At 50.4% G+C, this 23,228-nt stretch overlaps 1 protein-coding gene across 1 annotated transcript in view; it reads left to right on the top strand.

Annotated features, from left to right (window-relative positions):
- LOC144820048 (long-chain-fatty-acid--CoA ligase ACSBG2-like) overlaps positions 1-23,228 on the top strand; it is a 391,373-nt gene that overhangs the window by 331,931 nt on the left and 36,214 nt on the right. Inside the window, exon 10 of the mRNA XM_078677703.1 lies at positions 5,977-6,194. Within this exon, the coding sequence (XP_078533829.1) occupies positions 5,977-6,194 (218 nt within the window). The remainder of the gene's footprint in view (positions 1-5,976; positions 6,195-23,228) is intronic.

Genomic DNA, 23,228 nt, shown 5'->3' with positions numbered 1-23,228 from the left:
GTTTGGCTTACTGGAGGGACAGGTCAGGTCTGGGGCCCTCAGGTCCCAAGTTTGGCTGTGCCCAACAGTGTCCATCTGTGGGAGGTCCCTAACTAATTTTAAGGGGGATCCCTCAGGAGTGTGTCTTATTTTCACTTGGCTAGGTCTACTAGCTTCAGTGCCCTTAATCTGCTGATTGGGGAATTCTTTTGGACAGGGGGCCCTTTGGGGTCCAACACTGGCCTCCCTGACCTCTACAGCCCTGGGCTGACTGAGGCAGGGTAGAGAGGGGCAGGTTACCTGCTCCAGACTGGGTCCCACCTTGGAAGGGTCCACTGACATCAGGGGTTCTGCCAGGCTAGGCCTGACTACCTCTGTGGCAGTTTCTTCACAAGGGGTCAGATCAGTTCCCTGAGGAGGCTGACCCTTTCCTAAAGTCTGGTGGGAGGGAGATTTCTCTTCCTCCTCAATACTCTCTGTCTGAGTGGAGTGATCCATAGTTTCAGGCTTCACAACACTATCATCTGTCTGAGTTTGAGCTGTGGCCATCACAACTCTCCCAACCTTTTCAGGAGGGGGCTCAGTTTGGGTGTGGGCTGTTACCATTACAGCCTTGACAACCTGGTCTGGGAAGGAAGTTGTCTGAGATGGGGTTGTGACTGGCACAACCCTCCTGACCTGTTCAGGGAGGACATCTTGGACTGGGGTTGTGGCTACCACTGCCCCACTAACCTTACCATGGATGTTTACCATTTTAGAATGGGTTTCTTGCTCTACTTCAGCCCAGGCTGAGAGCTCTAAATCATTCCCCAGTAGGCAATCAACAGGCAAGTTTGGTGACACTGCCACTCTCTTGTGGCCAGTGACACCTCCCCAGCTGAGATTGACTACTGCCATGGGATGATCTCTCTGTACTCCATCAATATTGGTCACCTGGTATGTGGCACCAGGTAAAAGTTGCCTTGAGGGGACTAGACTCTCAGTCACCATAGTGATGCTAGCCCCTGTATCTCTATAGGCCTCAACTTTTATACCATTGATGAGGGGCTCCTGTCTGTACTTGCCCAAAGTGTTGGGACAAGTTGTGAAGTTGGCAAACCCCATGCCAGTCTCACAGACAAGAGTATCTAAGTTTGGGGACCTGGTTAGGCCAGAGTCCCCAGGAACTCCCAAAGTAAATGCACCCAAATTCTTGGGGGCACTCCCACCACCTGGGTGATTACTACTAGTAGTAACAGGAGGTTTGGGAATGTTACTTGGGGGTATGTTTTCCTTATTGTTATTCTTTGGGCAACTGCTGTCAGTTTTTAAATGACCCACCTGTTTACAGGGATAACAATAAGGTTTCTTTTGGTTATTGGAAGGATTCTGGGACCCACCCCCCTCAGAGGATTTTTGGGGCCCTGATGTGGTTTGATCTGTAGATTTATTCCCACCCTTCTCTTGAGGCTTGGTTGATTCCTTTTTCTGGTCACCACCTTGGTTCTTGGGCCTAATCCTGGTTCTGACCCATTTGTCTGCCCTCTTACCCAATTCTTGTGGAGAGGTCAGATCAGAGTCTACCAGGTGCTGGTGTAATAACTGGTTCTGACAATTATTTAAGACTTGCTCTCTCATAATTAGATTATACAATCCCTTGAAATCAGTAACCTTACTACCCAGTAGCCAGCCTTCCAAAGCCTTAGTGGCACAATCAACAAAGTCTGACCAGTCCTGAGACTGAGTTTTCTGGGTGTCTCTGAACAGCAACCTGTACTGCTCAGTGGTTAAACCAAACCCATCAACCAGTGCATTTTTCAGGACCTGGTAATTGTTAGCATCCTCCACTCTTGTAGTGAGGAGCTTATCTCTACCTTTACCATCAAAGGAGAGCCACAGTATAGCTGCCCACTGACTCTGGGGAATGCACTGCACAGTGCAGGCCCTCTCCAGAGCAGCCATCCATTTCTGGATGTCATCCCCTTGCTTAAAGGGGGGCACTATCTTTGTCAGGTGTTTAGTATCTAAACCCTTCTCTCTATCTCTTGGGAGATTGCTGCCACCAGTGGGAGCTAACCCACACATCTGCTGCTCTCTAGCAAAGGCAAGCTTCTCTTTGGCCAGGGCAAGTTCTTCCCTTTCAATCCTCAGTTTAGCTTGTCTCATCCTTGCTTCATGCTCTCTTCTCTGAGGGGAAGTCAATCTCCTCTGGGGAGAGTTCCTTCTCCCCTGAGAAGAGGCATTAGAGTGCAGAGATCTAATGGAGTCCCTAGAAAGAGATCTATCTCTCCTAACTCCAAGGTTAGGCCCACTTCGGGTTAGTACTGGGGGTCCCCCAGATCCTAGCCCAAGTAAGTCTAAGTTGGCCCTGGTTAGCCTTCTGACTACCTCAAGACCTTTGTCTACCTCATCCCCAGAGAGTTCCTCTTGATCCTCCTCCTCAACTGCAGTAGCAATGTTGGGGAGATCTGGATCCCCAGAGGTTCCCTCTAAGGCTGGCATGTTCTCATGTAACTGAGAAAGCTTTCTGGCATCATATGTCTCTAAGAGACCTATCAGAAAGGGAATGGTGGGGTTAGACCCCTGCTTCAGTTTTCTGGAGACACAGATCTGTCTCATCTCCTGGAAACTGAGAGCTGCATATCTTGAAGTGACCTGTGGAGGGTCAACACTGACCAGGGGAGTCTCAGTAGATTCTCCCTGGGTAGACATGCTTTTCTAGTGAGGTGTAAGTGGTGCACTTACCTACACTATATGTTTGCCTACTGATCCCTTGCTAGAGTTGCAGTTTTAGGGTGTGCTAGGCCCTAGGAGCTACAACAGCTGGTTCAGTAGAACTCAGAGTATTCTAAGCTAAGTTATATGTACCTTTAGTACTTATGTGATCTTTCACAAGATATTCTTAGGATATGTGTGGTAAAACAACAGCAAGCTCAAATCCCAACCGCTGCTCACCAATGTGAGAAGTTGGCCTGATGTGCAGTGCTCACTATTCTAGTGATCACTATATATCAGTCCAAACAACCCTTATTGATGATTGGTTGTAAGTCAACCTTATAGACCAGCTATCCTAGTAGCATGGATACGAGCAGTCTAAGGCTAAGACTCTAGAGGGCGTGTTAAGCCAGCTGTTTTACCATCACATTACCCCTTGAACACCCAGTGAAAGGACACCACACAAGTTGTTATGAAAATAAACAGTGTATTTATTTATAACAAGACTACCCTGGCTCTTTATGAGACAGGGAGCTAAGCACACAACTAAACTCTTACGAAAATACTTAAGTTAGCACGTTATACACAAATGCCCGAGGGGCACGAAAAACCATATACTTTAAAAGTGGAATGCGAATTACTAGCAGGTAAGTAACAGTTCTAATAGGCTTTGGAATCGCTAGGACTGGACTAGGGAATCGTTAGATTACTACTAGGAGGCCCAGGGGACTCGGGTGCAGAGTGTGCACTCTCACGCGGGATGCGGGACAAAGTCTATGGAAGCTAGAATTCACAAAGTTAGTGTTCACGGGCGAACCCGACCTGGTAGGGAGAAAACGACAGTAGATCCTGACCCTAGGATAGTGAGGCTATGCTGGGACACCGGAGTGCCGAAGTTACCTAGCCCAGGGGCTGCAGCTGCATAGGTCTGAAAAGACGTCGGGGATCTCGTTGCCGGACCAGGAGCCTGGAAGGAAGAAGTTGCTGGCAGGCGACCAGTGAAGAAAAGTTCGATGGATCCAAGCCTGGATCAAGGAAGAAGAAAACCTGAAAGCAGAGGGGACCAAGTCCTTGAATCACTAGCCAGTGATTAAGTGGGCACCAGGATGGCACCGGGCGAAGTCACCGCAGTCAGGTGAGTGGGCGCTGCTGGGCTCTGCAGTCTCTCGGACCAGGAGGCGTTGTCGGCGACCCGGATGGAGGTGCGAGCTGTCCCACGAAGGTTCTTGCTGTCGACGTCGCTGGACCCAGGATTGGGCAACAAGTCTTGGCAAATGCAAGGCCCACGCGGTGGACCTAAAATGGCGTCTTGGGCGGACCAGGAGGGTCCAGGGTACTTCTCCGATGGAGGGAAGCAAGGGCCAGTCTGGAGCAACCAGACCAGCAGCAGAAATGTCGTCGGGCGTCGTCAGGAAGGCCACAAGCCAGCGGGCTAGTAGCCAAACAACGCGGTGAGCAGTAAAAAGCAGAAGGGCCCCACGCAGATCGTGGAGATGCTGGGGGGCTGCTCTTCGGTGCTGGAGCTGCTCAGGGTGGGGGCTTCTCGGACCCCAAAGCACTCACCAGGAATTCACTCGGCGGGCTTGTTGTTCAGAAGTCGTGCAGTCTTGAAGATGGCCGGTCCCTCGAGGTCTCGTCACACCCACGAATCTCAGCGTGACTGATGATGTAGGTAGAGGTCAGAGGTGCCAGGGAAGCCGGTTCTCGTCGAGCTGGGCAGTCGGATTCCGGAGGAAGGACTTGCAGCAGACCGCAGTGTTCTGTAGATGGTGCCTGCGGATGCAGGGTGACTACTCCTTAGTCACAAGGGAGAAATCTTAGGAAGAAGTCTTGAGTTCCTTTCGTGGAAAGTAGTTTCAGGATTCAAAGATGATCTGATTTGGAAGGGGGCCAGTCTCTACCTTTATCCTGTAAAAAGGGGCTGGCACGCGACTAAGTCCTGCCCAATGGGTGGGACTAGGAGGGGGGTGGTTACACCCACTTCCTTGGCGGGCTTTTCCCCAGCACAGGGTCTGGAGTGACCCTGGAACTGGTTCCAGCCAGCCTATGCACAGTGAGCACCGGGGTGCCACGTGCAGTCACCTTCCTCTAAAGCCCTGCCTACCTACAATACACAAAACCCTGTCTGGGACGGTGCTGGCACCGCCCCTGGCAGGAAACCCTTTGTCCTTATCTCCTGCTCTGGGAGGACTCCCAGCAGCAGGAGGGCAGACTTGTGTCTCGGTGGCAGCATCCATTTTGTGGGTGCTAAGGCTCTGTCTGACTTTAACCGGGGTTAGGGGTTACATACATGTCGTGTCCCTCTAGAAGGGTGGAATGCTAACCCCGTCGCCAGAATTGGCGAGGGGTTAGTATTCCAATTCGTATGACACCTTACTCGACATGTTTTGATAAAGCGATACCAGAGTTGGCATTTAACCGCGAGGATTATAATGCACTTAAGAGTATATGGTATGCGATATCATGGAAACGGCTAAGGGATGGGTCCCGAAAGCCGCAGACAGGCTCAGCTCATGCCAGAGCACCATCTCACACGATTCCAAGCACTCTGCCTTCAGGATTGTTAAGGCCTGCCATAGGAGTGACTGATAGGAGATCTGTGTGTCCATTTTAGGGTTAGATATAGGTATACTATATCTAAAGCAAAGGGTGAGTACACCACCTTGCCCCAGCTGTCGTGCAGCCAGTTGTGTCAGATTTGGATGGCCAGCCAGGGGTGGCATAATACATGCTGCAGCCCCTGGTAGGCCCTGGGTACACCTATGCCCTGGGTACCTAAGGTACACTGTACAGGGACTGATAAGGTGGCTCAGTATCCAATTTAGATATGTACCTAAGGTACATGGAATCCATTTTATAGAGAGAGCAGTGGGCCTGAGGTCCTGAACAGCAGGGCCTCAGGTCAACTAAGTCAGAAAACCAGCAAAACACCAGGCAAAAAGTTGGGCGCAACCATAGTCAGGGATCAACCTTCCTACAATGATGTGACCACATCAGCACTTGTCTTCCCATTGGAGGAGCATCATGATGGTCATGGCATCTCTCGCTCATCATACAATACCTCTGCCCATCATTGCCTTGCATGAGGTTAGAGCACTATGATGCCCATGGTATCGCTCACCCACCACACAATACCACTCCTCTTCATTGCCTTGCATGGGCTTAGAAAACTGTGATGATCATAGTACCGCTGCCCACCATAACTCTGACCTGCATTGCCTTGAGTGGGATTCCTATTGGCACGTTTCAGTTGTCTGCTTTGTTTGCTCATGCACGAGTGACTTAACCTCCTCTCTTCTCTAGCACTGGTAAGGAGATACCTGGGTGCAGAACACAGATCTGCAGACCAGAGGAAGACGGCACCGGGGAGGTCTGCTTCTGGGGTAGACATGTTTTCATGGGCTACTTGAACATGGAGGAGAAGACTAAAGAGGCCTTGGATGAGGAGGGCTGGCTGCACACAGGGGACCTTGGCAAGCTTGACCAAGATGGCTACCTGTTCATCACTGGGAGAATCAAAGGTAAACAACGTGTGCTACTCTTGTCACTCAATACTGATCATGCCACATAATTTAATGTAGATTTAACTTCAAGCTTTAGCTCGTTTAATACACAAGCTACCTCTACTTTACTAAGTTTGTCTTTGGAATAGAAGTTACGTGATAAATACTAAATACACCCGGGGAGCCAAGAGTAACCCTAGTGAGAGCGAAGAAGGAACAGAGGGCAGAATGGAAGTGTAGTCTAGTGGTGTGCAAAGAACTGCCTCACCAGTGCACTTCAGAAGAGGATACTTAAAAGGAGAGGATGTAGCCTAACGGCTACAGCAGTCAACCTCAAAGCTGGGGAACCGGGTTCGAGTCTTGGCAGGAATGCTCAGCATCATGTGATTATGGGCAAATCACTTAATTGTCCTGTGCCTAACAAAATTTATGTGACCGTCTTTAAAACTTGTTGAATGGCTGCCAGTTACGTTCAGGAATTATGGGGGGTGGGTGACTAAAGTGGTCGGTCGGTCAGGAACTATGGGGAGTTTAGGTGTACGTTGGTAGAGGCATAGGTATTGGTATCTAGTGTTGGGAGATGTTAGGGCAGGGGCCCATTAAGGTGGGAAGAGAGGCTTATGGGGCAGAGAAAAAGATGGGGAGGCAGCCAGAGAGGGAGGTAATTGTTTGTGGGAGGTTGGAGAGGAACGGTGTGGAGATGTTCTGTGGGGGGCTTTGCAAGGTCTGGTGTTTGTCGGTAAGCAATGGGTTGTGGGGGGCATGTAGGATTGTAGGAGAGTCTGGGATGAGAGGGGTTGTATGGGTGGACCAGAAGGAAAGGAGAATGGGTGAAAGGTGTTTGGGATGAATGGAGGGGGGAGCGTGAAGTATCGTCTCGGGGCTTGAGGGTGAGATAAATTAAGCTGATTGTGGGCAGGATTGTGTCACTGACTTGGAACATGCTTTTCCCATTCTTGTAGATGGACATAAAAGGATTGCCCGAGAGGCCAAAGGGGGAAAAGCATTTGAGTTTCCGGGGTGGATACGGGGGCCAACGGGCGGCGCCATCATGTTGGAAGCTGATATTGGTCAGGAAGTTATAAGTATGAACAAGACAACCATTCCTAGGGTAGAGATGGGCATCGCCTGGTCATCTGCAGCCTTTGCGAAGCTCACTGCATTCTATGGGGTAGAAGGAGACCTCATTTAATATGGTAGAGCGATAGATGGGGCTAGGATTAGGATCCCCATGTCATTGATATGTTGAGCTGGTGGGATTGGGAAGTTTTCTAAAGTTGATTAGGCTTGCTTTGGTAAGTCAGCGGGCTGGACAATAAAGGCCAAGCATATCGGAATGGCCTACACAATTTGTAATTCTCAAGAGGATAACCATTTCAGATGGTCGCCATTTTGGGGAGGAATGAAATCCTGTTAACATTGCAGTGATTTTCAGAGGGGAGTTACTGGTTTGAAATGGACATTGCTAGAGGATGACTTTGTCTCATGAAAGATGGCTGCTGTTTTGAAGGCGATCGTATTCATTTTTCTATATTGAATAGAGAAATAGAAAGGCTATAATTCCAGTATTGAGATTGGATCCAGCAGTTGCTGCAAATTTAAGGTCAGGCACACATGGAGGAGCAGATTGCATTTGTGATCAGTGAATTCAGTTTTAAAGCGGGTGTACCTTGTGTCTTGCAAGTGTTAGAGAGGATGGAAGCAGGAGCATTTTCGGGCTGAGTAAAAGTGAACCCTCTTAGTCAAAATGTCCATGCTCTGGGAGCACAGTCTTCTTACTGCCTTCTCTGCTGGGCTCAACAGTGGCTGACTCCGGTGCTCTATAGCCTGAGACAGAGGTATTGAATTGCCTTGGCGGCTACCCCCCACACTGTCTCAAGGCAGCGTACGCTTCTCCTGTGTAGCCCTTTTGGGCAGCCCTGTCCGTACAGCGATTGCATACACTTATCACGGGAAGCCGAACTTTTCCATTCTGCACTTCTACACATTTATCATGGGATGCCGCCCTTCTCCATACTGCTGTTGGACACACTTATCATGAGAAGCTTCATCTTTCAGTACTGCGCTTTGACACTTATCACGGGAAGCTGCACCCTTCTGTACTGCGCTTGGACACTTATCATGGAAAGCTGTACCTTCCCGTACTGCGCTAGGACACACTTTTCACAGGAAGCTGCACCATTCCATACTGCGCATGGAGATACTTATCACAGGAAGCTGTATTACATTTCTATAGACTTCACCAGAAGCTGTACGTTTCCGTACTGCGCTTGGACACACTTATCACAGGAAGCTGTACCTTTCTATACTGCGCTTGCACACACTTATCTCTGGAAGCTGTACCTTTCCATACTGCGCTTGGACACACTTATCACAGGAAGCTGCACCTTTCCATACTGTGCTTGGACACTGTTAGACCTGGCACCATTGGCGTGGGTCTCCCTTCCATTTTTTGCTGTTGCCTCGTGTGTTTTTGCTGTTATTAGATGCTTTGGCCACTGTGCCACTGCTATCCAGTGCCACAGTGCAAGTGCTCCCTATTGTAAATTAATGTATGGATTAGTGATTCCATGTTTGGCTATGTTGGTTTACTTGTCAGACCCTAGTCTAGTACACTGGGTGTGTCAGGGCGTGTAATCCAAATGCTGCTGGTGGGCCTGCAGCACTGGTTGTGCCACCCACAGAAACAGCGTTGTAAAATGTGTCAAAGGTCTGCCATTGCAGAGCATGCGTGCAGTCTGGTACTGTCATGCTGACTGGGCAAGTGCACCCACTTCCCAGTACCTAAACCTTCCCTTTTCTTCATATCAGTCACCCCTATGGTAGGCCCAAGGGCAGTGTGCATTGTAAGTATAAGGTAGGACAAGCCCTGATGTGTGTGGCATGTCCTAATAGTGAATTACAGCCATTTTCGTTTTTCACTATTGCAAGGCTACCTGTTCTCCATAGGCCAGAATAGGCTGTTAGAATTGTTACGTTTTATAATCCTAACAGGCTCAGGGAACATGGTAGAAATTCGAGTTTAGTATGCCTGAACTCAGAATAATAAAATACATCTTTTAGTGAAGTTTATTTTAATATTCTGTGTTTGCAAATACCACTTTTAGAAAGTAGGTCTTTGCTTGTCTAACCATTCAAACCTGCCTCTGCTAGTTTGTGTATTCCTATGTCTGGTTTCTGTGAGTGACAGGGCTGGGGAATTCCAGGAGACAGGCTGAGTCACCCAGTGGTGAATAGAGAGATCTGTATCTAGATGGGAGGGATGAGTGCACCTGAACCTTGAATAGGGCAGTGCCTGCCTTCCACAATGCTGGCTCCATTCCCTGGGGAGCGGCTGATGTCTCTGCCCTGCACACTGAAAGAAGAGAAGGAGTCCTGTCAACAAAGTGCTCCAGGATTGTACTTCCCTTCCACAATGCTGGCTCCACCTCCTGTGGGGTGTCTGATGTTTCTGCCCTGCACTGTGAAAGGAAAGGAGAAGTCTGGTAAGCCAAGTGCTCAGGAACTGGTTTGGACTAGGCACAGGCCCCTCTCCCCTTAGAGAACAAAGGATTTTGGGGTATAAATATTGGGACCCTGCTTCCATGAAGTTAGATCACTTTTGGACTACAAGAAGAAACCTTTACTGAGGAGAGGAACCTGAAGAAACTGAGAGGATACTATTCCCAAGCTGAAGTGCTGCTTGGGGGATTGGCCTGCAGTGGTTGCCTTACTGCCAAAGGAAGGAGAAAGGATCTTTGTCACTTTGCTTTCAACTTGTTAAGGATCTCCAAGGGCTTGGAAAAGAGCTTGCCTCCTGCTAAAGTCTCAGGGACAACAGACTTCACCCCCCAGCTCCCCAGAGTTATTTTGGAAGTGCCTGCTGCTGTTTTGGGCCTTCTGAGGAACTGCATGGCGCAAGGAGCTGGAAGCGCGACCCAACGAGAAGAAGCGTGTCGCCGTCGCTGTGCCTGCCGCCGCAACTCCGGAAAAAGGAGGGGGTCGCCGCTGGAACTGTGGCACTGCACCGCATCGGAGAGAAGCGTGCTACAATGAAGAGGAAGCGTGTCGCCGTTGCAACTCCGAAGAAGGAGGATGTCGCCGCTGTGGTTGTCGCACTGCACCGCATCAGGAGAAGAATCTCCCAACGAGGTCAGAGCGTGTCGCGGTCCTTGTGCCTACCGTCGCAACTCCGGAGAAGGAGGGTGTCGCTGCTGGAACTGTCACATTGCACTGCATCGACCAAGAGCACCTCGCATCCCTGAGAAGCGCGCCGCCGTCAGAGCTGCTGCCGTCGCATCTTAGATGTCGCCGCTGTAGTTGTCGCATCAAGCGGAAGCTTCACGCATAATGGAGAAGAGCGTCGCCGCTGGAGCTGTTAGCGTCGCATCGTAAGGGTGTCGCAGCTACAGTCCACGCATCAAACCGAGAGTTTCTTGCATCCCCGAGAAGCGTGCCGCATCTGGAAGATCTTCACGTCTTTATTTCTTTGTATCTGAACTTTGCCGCATTTCCCATCGCTGCGACATTGCTTGTCGTGGAAGCACAACGCAACTTAAGGTACATTGACGCAGAGTGTCGCATCTAAAAACTGAACTAAGCTTAAATCTACCATCTTAAAGTAATCATAGTGTGTATTTTTGTTGTTTATCGTCTTGTGGTAACTCTATATAAACTCTACTTATTTTTTATATAAAACCTGTGTGGTGTCCATTTGTAGTGTTGTCACTGGGTTACTGTATGTGGTCACAACTGCTTAACTTACAACGCCTCTGAAATAAGCCTTGACTGCTCGCGCCACGCAACCTAGAGGGTGAGAAGGGGTTATTTTAGGTGTGCTGTACCTTTTTGTACTGCGCTTGGACACACTTATCACAGGAAGCTGTCCCTTCCCGTACTGCGCTTGGAAACACTATCACAGGAAGTTGCCCCTTTCCATACTGCGCTTGGACACACATCACGGGAAGTTTCATCATTCCGTACTGCGCTTGGACACACTTATCACCGGAAGCTGTACCTTTCCATTCTGCGCTTGGACACACTTCTCACGTAAAGCCAAACCCTTCCATACTGCACGTAGACACACGTATCACAGGAAGCTGTACTACACTTCTACACCCCTTATCATGGGAAGCTGTACCTTTCCGTACTGCGCTTGGACACACTTCTCATGGGAAGCTGTACCTTTCTATTCTGCGCTTGGATACACTTATCACAGGAAGCTGCACCTTTCCATACTGCGCTTGGACACACTTATCAAAGGAAGCTTCATGTTTCCATTCTGCGCTTGGACACACTTTTGAAGGGAAGCTGTACCTTTCCAAACAGCGCTTGGACACACTTTTCACAGGAATCTGTACCTTTCCATACTGCGCTTGGACACACTTATCATGGGAAGCTGTACCTTTCCGTACTGCGCTTGGACACACTCATCATGGGAAGCTGTACTTTTCCATACTCCGCTTGGACACACTTTTCTCAGGAAGCTGTACCTTTCCGTACTGCGCTTGGACACACTTATCACAGGAAGCTGTACCTTCCCAGACTGCGCTTGGACACACTTATGACAGGAGCGGCACATTTCCGTTCTGCGTATGGACACACTTGTCACATGAAGCTGCACCTTTCCGTACTGCACCTTTCCGTACTGCACCTTTTCTGTACTGCACCTTTCCTTACTGCACAGGAAGACAAAGCGTTCCGTACTGTATTTGGACACACTTATCACAGGAAGCTGTACTACATTTCTACAGACTTTTCATCGGAAGCTGTATCTTTCCGTGCTGGGCTTGAACATACTTATCACAGGAAGCTATACCTTTCCAGAATGCGCTTGGACACACTTATCACTGGAAGCTGCACCCTTCCCTACTGCGCTTGGACACACTTATCATGGGAAGCTGTACCTTTCCATACTGTGTTTGGACACACTTTTGAAGGGAAGCTGTACCTTTCCATACAGCTCTTGGACACACTTATCACAGGAATCTGCACCTTTCCATACTGCGCTTGGACACACTTATCACGGGAAGCTGTACCTTTCCATAATGCGTTTGGACACACTTATCACAGGAATCTGTACCTTTCCATGCTGCGCTTTGACACACTTACCACGGGAAGCTGCACCTTTCCATACTGCGCTTGGACACACTTATCATGGGAAGCTGCACCCTTCCGTACTGCGCTTGGACACACTTTTCATGGGAAGCTGAAGCTTTCCATACTGCATTTGGCCACACTTTTGAAGAGAAGCTGTACCTTTCCATTCAGAGCTTGGACACATTTATCACAGGAATCTGCACCTTTCCATACTGCGCTTGGACACACTTATCACAGGAATCTGTACCTTCCCAATGCTCCGCTTGGACACACTTATCACGGGAAGCTGCACCTTTCCATACTGCGCTTGGACACACTTATCTCGGGAAGCTGCACCCTTCCGTACTGCGCTTGGACACACTTATCATGGGAAGCTGTACCTTTCCCTACTGCGCTTGGACACACTTATCACGGGAAGCTGCACCTTTCCATTCTGTGCTTGGACAAACTTATCACGGGAAGCTGTACCCTTCCATACTGCGCTTGGACACACTTATCATGGGAAGCTGTACCTTCTCATACTGCACTTGGACACACTTATCACGGGAAGCTGTACCCTTCCATACTGCGCTTGGACACGCATATACCATTAGCTTGGAAGCACGCCAAAGTGATACCCCTCTTAAAGAAAGCATAGTTAGACCCATCTGAACCAGGTAACTATCGCCCAAGCTCCCTTTTCTAGCCAAGGTGGCTGAATCCCATGTCAATACTATTCTGAAAAAGTTCAATGGTGAAAATGCCATCTTGGACTCCTCGCAAAGTGGCTTCAGAGCCCGTCACAGTACTGAGTTGGATCTGTTGGCAGTGCCTGAGTAGATTTGTAGTAGCTTAGACGACGGAAATTCTGCTGCCTTAATTCTTTTGGATTTAAGTGCCACGTTTGACACTGTCTCGCATGAAATATTACTGTGCAGGCTACAGGAGATAGGGATTGCAGGCTCGGCCTTGGCCTGGTTTCGCTCTTTCTTAGAGGGCAGAACTTTCCAGGTCACAGTGCCACCCTACCACTCCCAAGAGTTGGCGATTAGACATGGGGTTCCACAAGGAGCGATACTGAGCCCCGTGCTCTTTAATATCTATGTACAACCCTTGGCATATGTGGCAAAAAGGAGAGGGTTGTTGTTGGTTTCCTATGCCGACGACACCCAATTAGTCATCGCCTTTTCTAAGAAATATAAAAATAACCTCATCAAATTTAAGGAGGATATGCTGGTAATCGCCAATTGGCTGACTATAAACTGCTTGCAGCTAAATGCCAGTAAGTCGGAAATTCTGCTATTCGGGAGAGACAGCGATTTGTGGTCAGAGCAATGGTGGCGAGACAAATTAAAACCAGCACCTCTGCCAAAGGAGTCGTTCAAGAACCTGGGCTTTTGGATCGATAGAGGTCTCTCTTCTGACGCTCTAGCCAAATTAGTCGCAGGAACCTGCTTCGGGCTCCTGAGAGGACAAAAACCTCTTCTTGGCTTTTTTGAGCCCAAAGTCCGGCAGACTATTTTACAGGCTACAATTTTATCCAGACTGGATTATGGCAATTCCCTATATTTAGGTGGTCAGTGTTTAAGATTTTACCTAAACTACACTGGCTGCCGATAGTGAAAAGAATCCAGTTTAAGACACTATGAGTTGCTCATAAAATATTGGCTCAACAAGCTCCCCCCGGTACTAGCAGACTTGTTAACACCGTACGTCCCGTGTCATCTCAAGAGGTCAGCTGACCAAGGGTTGGCACGCAACCCCAGAGTTTTAAGAGCCAGAGCTGGTGGTCGTTCTTTTAAAGTTTTGGCGGCCAAACTCTGGAACTCCCTTCCGACTGCTATTAGAGGGCTCCAAGATCACTCAGCTTTTTGGAAAGCCATGAAGACCTGGCTTTTCCCGGCGTAATATGCCTCTCCTTTCCCCGGGCTGTCTTTACTTACGGGCACTCTTGGTAGCGCTGGGACGCCCCGTTGCTGGGGTAGCTATGAGCTGGATAAATCTGTTAATAATAATATTAATTATCATGGGAAGATGTACCTTCCCGTACTGCACTTGTAAACACTATCACAGGAAGTTGCACCTTTCCGCTCTGCGCATGGACACACTTATCACGGGAAGCTTCATCTTTCCGCACTGTGCCCGACACACTTATCACGGGAAGGTTCAGCTTTCCATACTGCGCTTTGACACACTTATCACAGGAAGCTTTACCTTCTCGTATTGCGCTTGGACACACATGATGGGAAGCCAAACCATTCTGTACTGCACTTGGACACACTTGGTACTTGAATCCGTACTTTCCATACTGCGCTTCCATACACTCATGAGAAGTTTTTGTAAACATGAACGATCCTCCTAACCTGGGCATTGTACCATCAGTATTCGCTTGTTTATACTTATTTTAATTAACATCCAGAAGGCATATTTCAAGCAGGGGATCAGGTTGTGTGTTTTTAGTTACCCATCAGGAGTACACTTCCACATATAGGTTCAATTGTGTAGTATACAGTTCTTGTTGCCATTCATTTATTCCACCCACAGCCAAGAGTTTTGTGACCCTTTCCTGCTTGTTTCAAATTAATTGCGCCTTAAAGTTGTGGGAGCAAAGATTACTGTAACTGAGGCATTGGTGCTACTAGAGTGTACTGGAAGGTTTATTGCTTCAACTATCTGGTTGCAAATTTAGTAGTTAATATTAAAGTCAATATAAACAATGTTGTATCCTTTACATCCATTTGGTCCTCTGGTCTCCAATCCCATGCTGATAGGCATATGCTTCTTTTGTGCAATTGAAACATCTTTAGCTGCACCTTGGGTTCCATCACAACTGCGGTGGCCTCATTTCAGCTTGGGGTAAAGAGCGGAGTAGAAGTGTGGAAGAAGCCACAGCTGACTGAGGACGAAGTAGACAGGGAACACTTCAGCAGTGAGCTAAGCAGGGTGGTTGTTTAAGAATAGTGATCCCACGTAGTGTAATGAGCAGGGCAGGTTGGTCACAGATCAGCATAGGTTAGGTAGTGAGGTGTGGTGGAGGCATCGGTGAGGTTTGTGCAAATTGCTTGGTTAAGCTTGAAAGGAAAGGTCTGTTCGAGGCATGTGAGCTGTAGATCACATGCTTTGCATAGCCTGCCATCTAGTAGTAGGTCTGGTTGTTTGCACTTTGTTTATCTTCGAAGAAGTATTTTGCAGTTACGAGGGAGGTGACTCCTCCTTTCGGTGATAGTGCACATGGGCATCCACTCCTTTGTTAGATTTTTTTTCCCGCCATCTGATTCGGATGTGAATTGCAGCGCTGTGATTTGCCGCTGTTTCTCAGGTTCCCCTCTTCGCACAATCCACTACCCACGACGGTATTGTTTCTCAATCATGTTTCCCATTCTTTGCATAATGTTTTGAGTCAAAGTCTTCGATCAGAAGATTTGTGGAGGACCGTTGGTCCAACCCGCGTTGGGCTGGCTAGCAGTAGATGGAACGTACTCCATATAAATTCTGTCCTGGGTGTCACGCTAAGTTTCCGTGCACCAACTTGCATGAAGTGTGCAAAGTCGGTCTATTCCTGGAACACAACGAATAAGACTGTGACGCGTGCCGATCATTTAGATCCAAGAAGATGCTCCGTGACCATCGGGCTCGATGTCACGAAATGCATCAATAAAGCGTCTCCTCACTGGACATCTTCGGTGAAGAAGAACTGGAACACATCTCCGTGTCTGAAGCCGACTCAGACATGGAAGAAAAGGAGCAAGTGACACTGGGTCAGCGTATGTTGAGTACAGACCCCACTACCCCAAAACTTGTCGAAGAAAAAGGCTCCGGTCCTTCCTCTGCCCTCGGGCCAAGGTCGACACTGAGAGAAAGTATTGGATGCTCCGGCCCGGCACCAAAACACAAATTAAAACCTTCCGGCTCGGGATTGAGTCGGCCCCATGCCGATGCTAAACCAAAACCTTTGGCATCGAAATCAAAGCACGTCATTGTGGCCATTCCCACACTACCGAAGAGTAAATCTTCGGTGCCGAAGGCTTCAGAGACAAAACTTTTGATTCCGAAAAGTACGGCGTTCTAAGGGAAAATGACTGTTCCATCCAAAGAGCCTCGTTTAGACGTTCCACCTGCAAATACGGATCCCAAACAAAAAGAACTAGTTTCCCATCTAGATATTGGACATATTCATGTGAAACTGCCAGAGAAAAGAAAAATGGGCTTGCAAGAGGACTACCACATTCTTTTGAAACACAAGAATGTGGGTACTAACCCTTCTCCTCCTCCCACTACACCTGCTTCACCCATTGACCCAAATTCGCTCATCACACCCAAAAATTCCCCACAACCTCAATCACCTAATCCACAAGACGAAGGGGATGGGGATGAAGATAGGCAAAAGGACATTAATAACCCCTGGGAGGACTATAATATAGATCAGATCACAGACAATGATCCGGATCTATACCCTTCCAAACCCCCGCCACCTGATGACAACAAAGGGTATATAAAGCTCATTAATAGGGCTGCTCAATACCACGGGGTGGAATTACAAGAGGATTTTCTATTTGAGACCTTAAGTTCCTCTCAGAGATCAACACACACTACCTATGCTTAAGGGAATGCTTAAACATACTGACGACATTTTTAAAGACCCTATGCGGACAAGAATTATTACGCCATAAAAGTATAAGTCAGAACTTACTGACCCCACTTACATGAAGGGTCAACTTCCATTAGACTCCCTTGTAGTCTCTAACGCCCACAAAAGACCAAACTCACAAACTACAGAATATGCTCCTCGTCAGGATAAGGAGTCAAAATTAATTGATGCCTCAGGCAAAAGAATAGCATCCCAAGCAGCCAATCGCTGGCAAATTGCATAAGAACAAGCTCTCTTAGCTCGCTACGATAGAGCTCATTATGATGAGCTAGAAAAATGAATGCAGTTTTTACCCGACAAGCACAAAACCAAACCAATGATCTAATTTAATGGTTTAATTGCCAATACTTCTATCTGGAAGAAACAGGTTAGTGTTAGATTTCTTACCTTAGAATATCCCCAGGCGTCAGGCTGGATCCAGAAGATTTTTGTCAGCAGTACCCTTGTGCGTCAATAGGTGTCGTCTGCGGCTCTGCATCCGTCGTTGTGATCGCCGGGATGACGTCGTCGGAGCACTTAGACACCGCCCTCGTGCACTGACGTCAGTTCTCTTCTTTTTTCCACGCCAGCTAGCGCAGATCCAGGAAGGGCAGTACTCTTAGTAATTTTTTGACTAACTTTTTGGTCTATTTTGGATCTCTTTTTCGAGTCGACTTCGACTCCTGGTGCCGTAGGGATGCCTGGCTTCAAGCCGTGCGACGCCTGTCACTGCCTGATGTCGGTGACCGACCCCCACCATCGGTGTCTCTACTGCTTCGGGGCCGATCACGATGACTGCCCGGCCTTGACCTCGAAAGCTAGGCAGGAGCGGTCCCGCAAGCTACTCGAGATCCAGCTGCCGGTCGCAGAGCCGCAGTCGTCGCTCGTCGAGTCATCGCCAGCACTCGTCGGGCTCCAAGTCCACCGGTAAGCCGAGGCACTCCAAGAAGAAGTCAAAGAGGCGACATCGCTCTTCAGACTCCCTTCGCTGCTAGCACGACGCGGCTGAGGGTTCGGGCGACAACGCCCGCGCGGCTCCGTCGGAGCAGCAGGGGCCGCCTCCAAGCCCATACCCTCCGGTACCTGGGCTGCGAGAGACGCCAGAGGAGATTTGTGATTTCCTCATCGCCATGAGGACTCACTTCCCTCGGTTGAGGCCTTCCGGCGAGCCTTCGAGCCCCGCAGACCCGACTGGCGGCCTTGGCGGGCCGGTGGCTCCGGCCCCGGCGCCATCGCGTGCTTCAGCCCCGGCACCATTGTCGACTTCGGTCCAGACGCCGGCGGCCCCCGTAGGATCTGTGCCTGGATCGCGGTCGATGCCAGTTGACCTTACGACTCCTCCTCAGGAGCCGACCCCATTGGTGTCGCCCCTGGCACCGTTCTCGGACGACGACGGCCCCAATTTTAGTCCGGGTCCGGCGTCCGTACAGTGCCGCTCTGTGCCGTCTCCGGCATCGATGGGTGAGGCCTTCACCTACAACCCAGCTCCATCATTCCAGCCTGTTTACCAGGACACGGATGAAGGGGAGGACTGGGAGGGGTCTGAGGACCCTCTGGCACAGCAGTGCCAATTGAGCCAGGACTGGGCAGATGAGCTAGGGGAGTCCAGTGGTTTGGAACATCGTCCGACACTGGATTCATCTCTCCTCCCTCCGTGGCTACGGAGGAAGGTGCTACGTATGGTGTGGTGTTGCGCAGGGCAGCCAAGGCCTTGGCTCTTGAACTCCCTGCTGCAGCCGTGAGGACTAACCTCCTCACTGAGGTGCTTCATCAGCCAGTAAGCTCCTCGGAGCCTTTCCTGATGTTCTATGAGGCGCTCACGGACGTTCTGATGGGCAACTGGTCTAAGCCCTCCATAGTTCCCCCTGTGGATCAGAACGTGGCCCGGCCCCACTGACCGGCTCCGGGCAACCCTAGCTTTCTGTTCATGCACCCCACCCCCGAGATCCTGGTAATCCAGGCTTCTACGTCCCAGACCGCATTCCCGACCGCTCCCCGGATCGGGAATCCAAAAGGTTTGATCAGTTTGGGAAGAAACTGTTCTCCTCATTGAGTTTGGGGTTGCTGTCTATCAACACTGCTTGCCTTTTGGGCCGTTATACCCACTATTTGTGGGACACGGTTGCGGACGTGCTGCCCCAGTGCCCGAAGGAGGCCCAGGCCCGGCTTGCCCAAGCCCTTGCGGAGGGGCCGGATGCGGCACGTTATCCCATCAGGCGTGGACTGGATACCATGGACTCGCTGGGAAGGGCGATTTGCACGACGGTGGCGTTTCGACGCCACGCCTGGCCTCCAATTTCTCGGGCGATGTCCAGGCCACGCTCATGGACATGCCCTTTGATGGCCGTCGCCTCTTTGGCGACAAAGCAGACAGTGCACTTGAGCGTTTCAAGGACTCCAGGGCTACGGCCAAGTCCTTGGACCTGTCTGGCCAGTAAACTTCTGCTTTTCGCCCCTTTCGTGGCCAAGGAAGGGGCAACCCCACACGTCCTGCCAGCCACAGGCCGCAGAACCAGCCTCAACGCGACCGCGGATGTGGTAACCGCCGTGGCGGTGCCTGGGGACATCGGCAAGGTCAGTCCACATCCGCTCCCACAGCATCTGCCTCAAAGCCTTCCTAGTCCGAACTTTCAGACCCATTCGATGCCAGTGGGGGGCAGGGTCCGCCATCACCTCCTCCACTGGCGCTCCATCACGTTGGACAGGTGGGTGCTGCAAATCGTCCGAAGGGGCTACTCCCTCCCTTTCGAGGCAACCCCTCCAGCCATGCCACTGCAGTACCACCGCATGTCGGGGGATCACTTGCAACTTCTGAAGGAGGAAGTTATGGCCCTCTTGGCCAAGGGGGTCATCGAGCGCGTTCCTGGAGGACGTGGTTGCTACTCCCACTACTTTCTGGTACCCAAGAAGGGTGAAGGAGGCCTACGCCCTATCTTGGACCTCCGGAGCATCAACGGCTTTCTCCAGAAGGAGAAGTTCAAAATGCTGACTTTAGCTCAGGTCCTAGCTGCCCTAGACCCTGGAGACTGGATGGTAGCGTTGGACTTGCAAGACACATATTTCCACATCCCCATCCTGCCGGCGCTACCTGCGCTTCACGGTATGCCACGAGCACTTTCAGTTTACCGTGCTCTCCTTTGGCCTTACCAGCGCCCCTCGGGTGTTCCCAAAAGTAATGGCGGTGGTCGCAGCTCATCTGCGCAGATCAGGGGTTCCAGTCTTCCCCTATCTCGACGACTGGTTGTTGAAGGCGGGCTCACCCCAAACAGTTGTCTCCCACCTTCAGACTACGGCCGACCTCCTGCACTCGCTGGGGTTCTCCATCAACGTGCCGAAGTCGCACCTGTGCCCCTCTCAGAAGTTCCTATTCATTGGAGCGGTTCTGGACTCGGCGCAGTGTTGGGTTTATCATCCCTTACAGCCTTTATCCCAAGTTTTGGTCAGGTTGACACTGCGGCTACTGGGGCTGATGGCCTCCTGCATCCTTCGGGTGCATCACACCAGGTGGCGGATGCGGGCTCTGCAGTGGGACCTGAAGTTTCAGTGGGCACAGCATCAGGCAAATTGTCCAACCATGTCCTGATCTTGGAGGGCACTGCGAGTCAGTTGCAGTGGTGGCTCACGAACTGGGATTGGGTCAGCAGCAGACCCCTCTCCCTACCCCAACCGGAGCACGTAGTAGTGACGGATGCGTCCCTCCTGGCATGGGGGACCACATGGGAGAGGCGGAGATCAGAGGTCTCTGGTCTCCGGCGGAGTCCCGGCTCCATATCAACCTTCTGGAGCTGCGGGTGATCCGTCTTGCACTGAAGGCATTCCTTCCCTCTATCCAGGGAAGTGTAGTGCAGGTGTTCACGGACAACACCACCGCCATGTGGTACTGCAACAAACAAGGCGGGGTGGGGTCGTGGACCCTTTGTCTGGAGGCTCTGCGCCTCTGGACAAGGCTGTAACACCAGGGCGTCACTCTGGTGGTTCAACACCTGGCAGGTTCCCTGAACGCCAGGGCGGACGAACTCAGCCGCCGGTACATGATGGATCACGAATGGCGTCTGAATTCGGACGTGGCGCAAGGTCTCTTTCGGCAGTGGGGAGAGCCTTGGTTAGATCTATTCGCCAGTGAAGAGAACGCACAATGTCATCAGTTTTGCGCATTGGAATTTCCGAGGCGGCACTCGCTCGGAGACGCTTTTCGCCGCGAGTGGAGCTGCGTCTGTTGTACGCCTTTCCGCCACTTCTGCCCAGAGTGCTGAAGAAGATCAGGCGAGACCGGGCCCAAGTCATCCTGGTGGCTCCAGACTGGGCACGAAGATACTGGTATCCCGAGCTACTCAGAATGTCAGTCGATACCCGGATTCGTCTGCCTCTTCAGGAGGACCTTCTGACGCAGCAGCAGGGGACAGTCCTCCACCCGAACCTGTCCAGTCTCCACCTACATGCGTGGGGATTGAGCGGCGACAGGTGAGGCCATTTGAATTGCCTCCTGAAGTCTGTGATGTGATTCTGGCAGCCAGGCGTCCCTCCACAAAATTGGTATATGCCTGCAGGTGGAACAAATTTGTGGCATGGTGCACAGCAAAGGCTGTGGATCCACTTTCTGCCCCCCTTTCAGAGGTTCTCCTCTTTCTTCTTTCTCTTGCCCAGCAGGGCTCTGCTCTGGGCACTATCAAAGGCTACCTCTCGACCATTTCAGCCTTCTTAAGGCTTCCTGATCAGACTTCTCTTTTCAAGTCCCCTGTTGTAAATAGATTCTTGAAAGGCATCACTCACATATTTCCTCCTGTTCCTTTCGTGATGCCTCAGTGGGACTTGAACCTTGTACTGACTTATCTGATGTGCGCTCCCTTTGAGCCACTTCATAACTGTCCTTTACGTCTTCTGACTCTTTAAACTGCATTCCTGGTTGTGCTATCACCTCTGCCAGGAGAGTGAGTGAGCTCCAGGCTCTGGCTTCTAAACCTCCTTTCCTCTCTGTCCATCTGGACAAAGTTGTTGACTCGTCCTTCTTTCCTGCCCAAGGTGGTTACAGCCTTTTATATCGGGCAGTCCATCACCTTGCCCACCTTCTTTCCGCCTCTGCATCCCTCGAAAGAGAAAGAGAGATTCCACCGTCTGGATGCAAAACGTGTGCTCTCCTTCCATCCAGACCGCACACGCCAGTTCCAGGTGGACGACCATTCCACTTGGGCCACGGCGGTTACTACTGCCCTGGGACAGGTAGTCCCCTTCCAGGACATCTGTCAGGAAGCTACGTGGACCTCGCTGCTCACGTTTGCTAAGCCCTACTGCCTGGACAGCCAAGTCCGGAGAGATAGCTTTTTTGGCCGTTCCGTTCCCCAGGACTTTCTGGTGTGATCTTGGTTCGCAGACCCACCACCAGGGTTGGTATTCCTGGGGTATCTATTCTAAGATAAGGAATCTAACACTAACCTGTTTCTTTCAGATGCACATTAATGATATATCTGTAAGAAACAGTAGTTAGTGTTAGATTCCTTACTGCTCCACCCATCCTCCTTGTTCTGGGAACCGATATCTAGGGTTAAGGACATCCCTTTCAGGGACCTGGTTTTATGGCACCAGTGTCGGTTTCTATCATGGCTCTGCGTTCCTGGCGCGGAAAGCAATGTACAGAACTGACGTCAGCGTGCTCCGACGACATCCCGGCGATCACGACGCCGACGATGGACGCGGAGAAGCAGACGACGCCTACCGATGTGCAAGGGTACTGCTGTCGAAAAATTTCCGGATCCAGCTTGACGCCTGGGGATATTCTAAGGTAAGGAATCTAACACTAACTACTGTTTCTTACAGGTATATGGTTACCGAAGGTAAGTAACTTGTGCTTTAGGTGCGTCTTGGATGCAGCAGACACAGCAGCCAGCGCAGTTAACACCAGTGTATTGCTACGCAGACATGCTTGGTTCGGAATTTCAGGATTTAAACCCTAGGTCCAAGCCTCTATTTTGAACCAACAGTTGATTAAAAGCACCTCTTTGATCCTACAGTGGACACTTCTCTAGAGAAGATGAAAAAAGGCACAGAGGTCGCAAAATCCTTGGGGGCTCTGAAACTCCCTTCCAATTGGGGATCCTTTCTTCGCTCCATTTACAGGGATGGCTCGAAAGCCACTTCATCAGAGAATTCCTCCTCCCTCATCAAGAGGTTACTTAAGGGGAGGATTTAGAGGGAACAACGGCAAGGGAAGAGGCAGAGGCAACTTAACACGCACTTCCCCTGCAAACACCAAACAGTGACCTCTCTCCTCCACCACCGATCATTCCACTCCTGACGGGGGACATCTCTCTTAATTTCTAACCGTCTAGAATACCATCACCTCAGACAGATGGGTTCTCAAAATTATCCAATAT

The sequence above is a fragment of the Lissotriton helveticus genome, chromosome 2_1, assembly GCF_964261635.1.
Source record: "Lissotriton helveticus chromosome 2_1, aLisHel1.1, whole genome shotgun sequence".
In the NCBI taxonomy this organism is placed as follows: Eukaryota; Metazoa; Chordata; class Amphibia; order Caudata; family Salamandridae; genus Lissotriton; species Lissotriton helveticus.
Note: the sequence above shows the minus strand (reverse complement) of the source record. Positions and strands in the feature narration are given on the sequence as shown.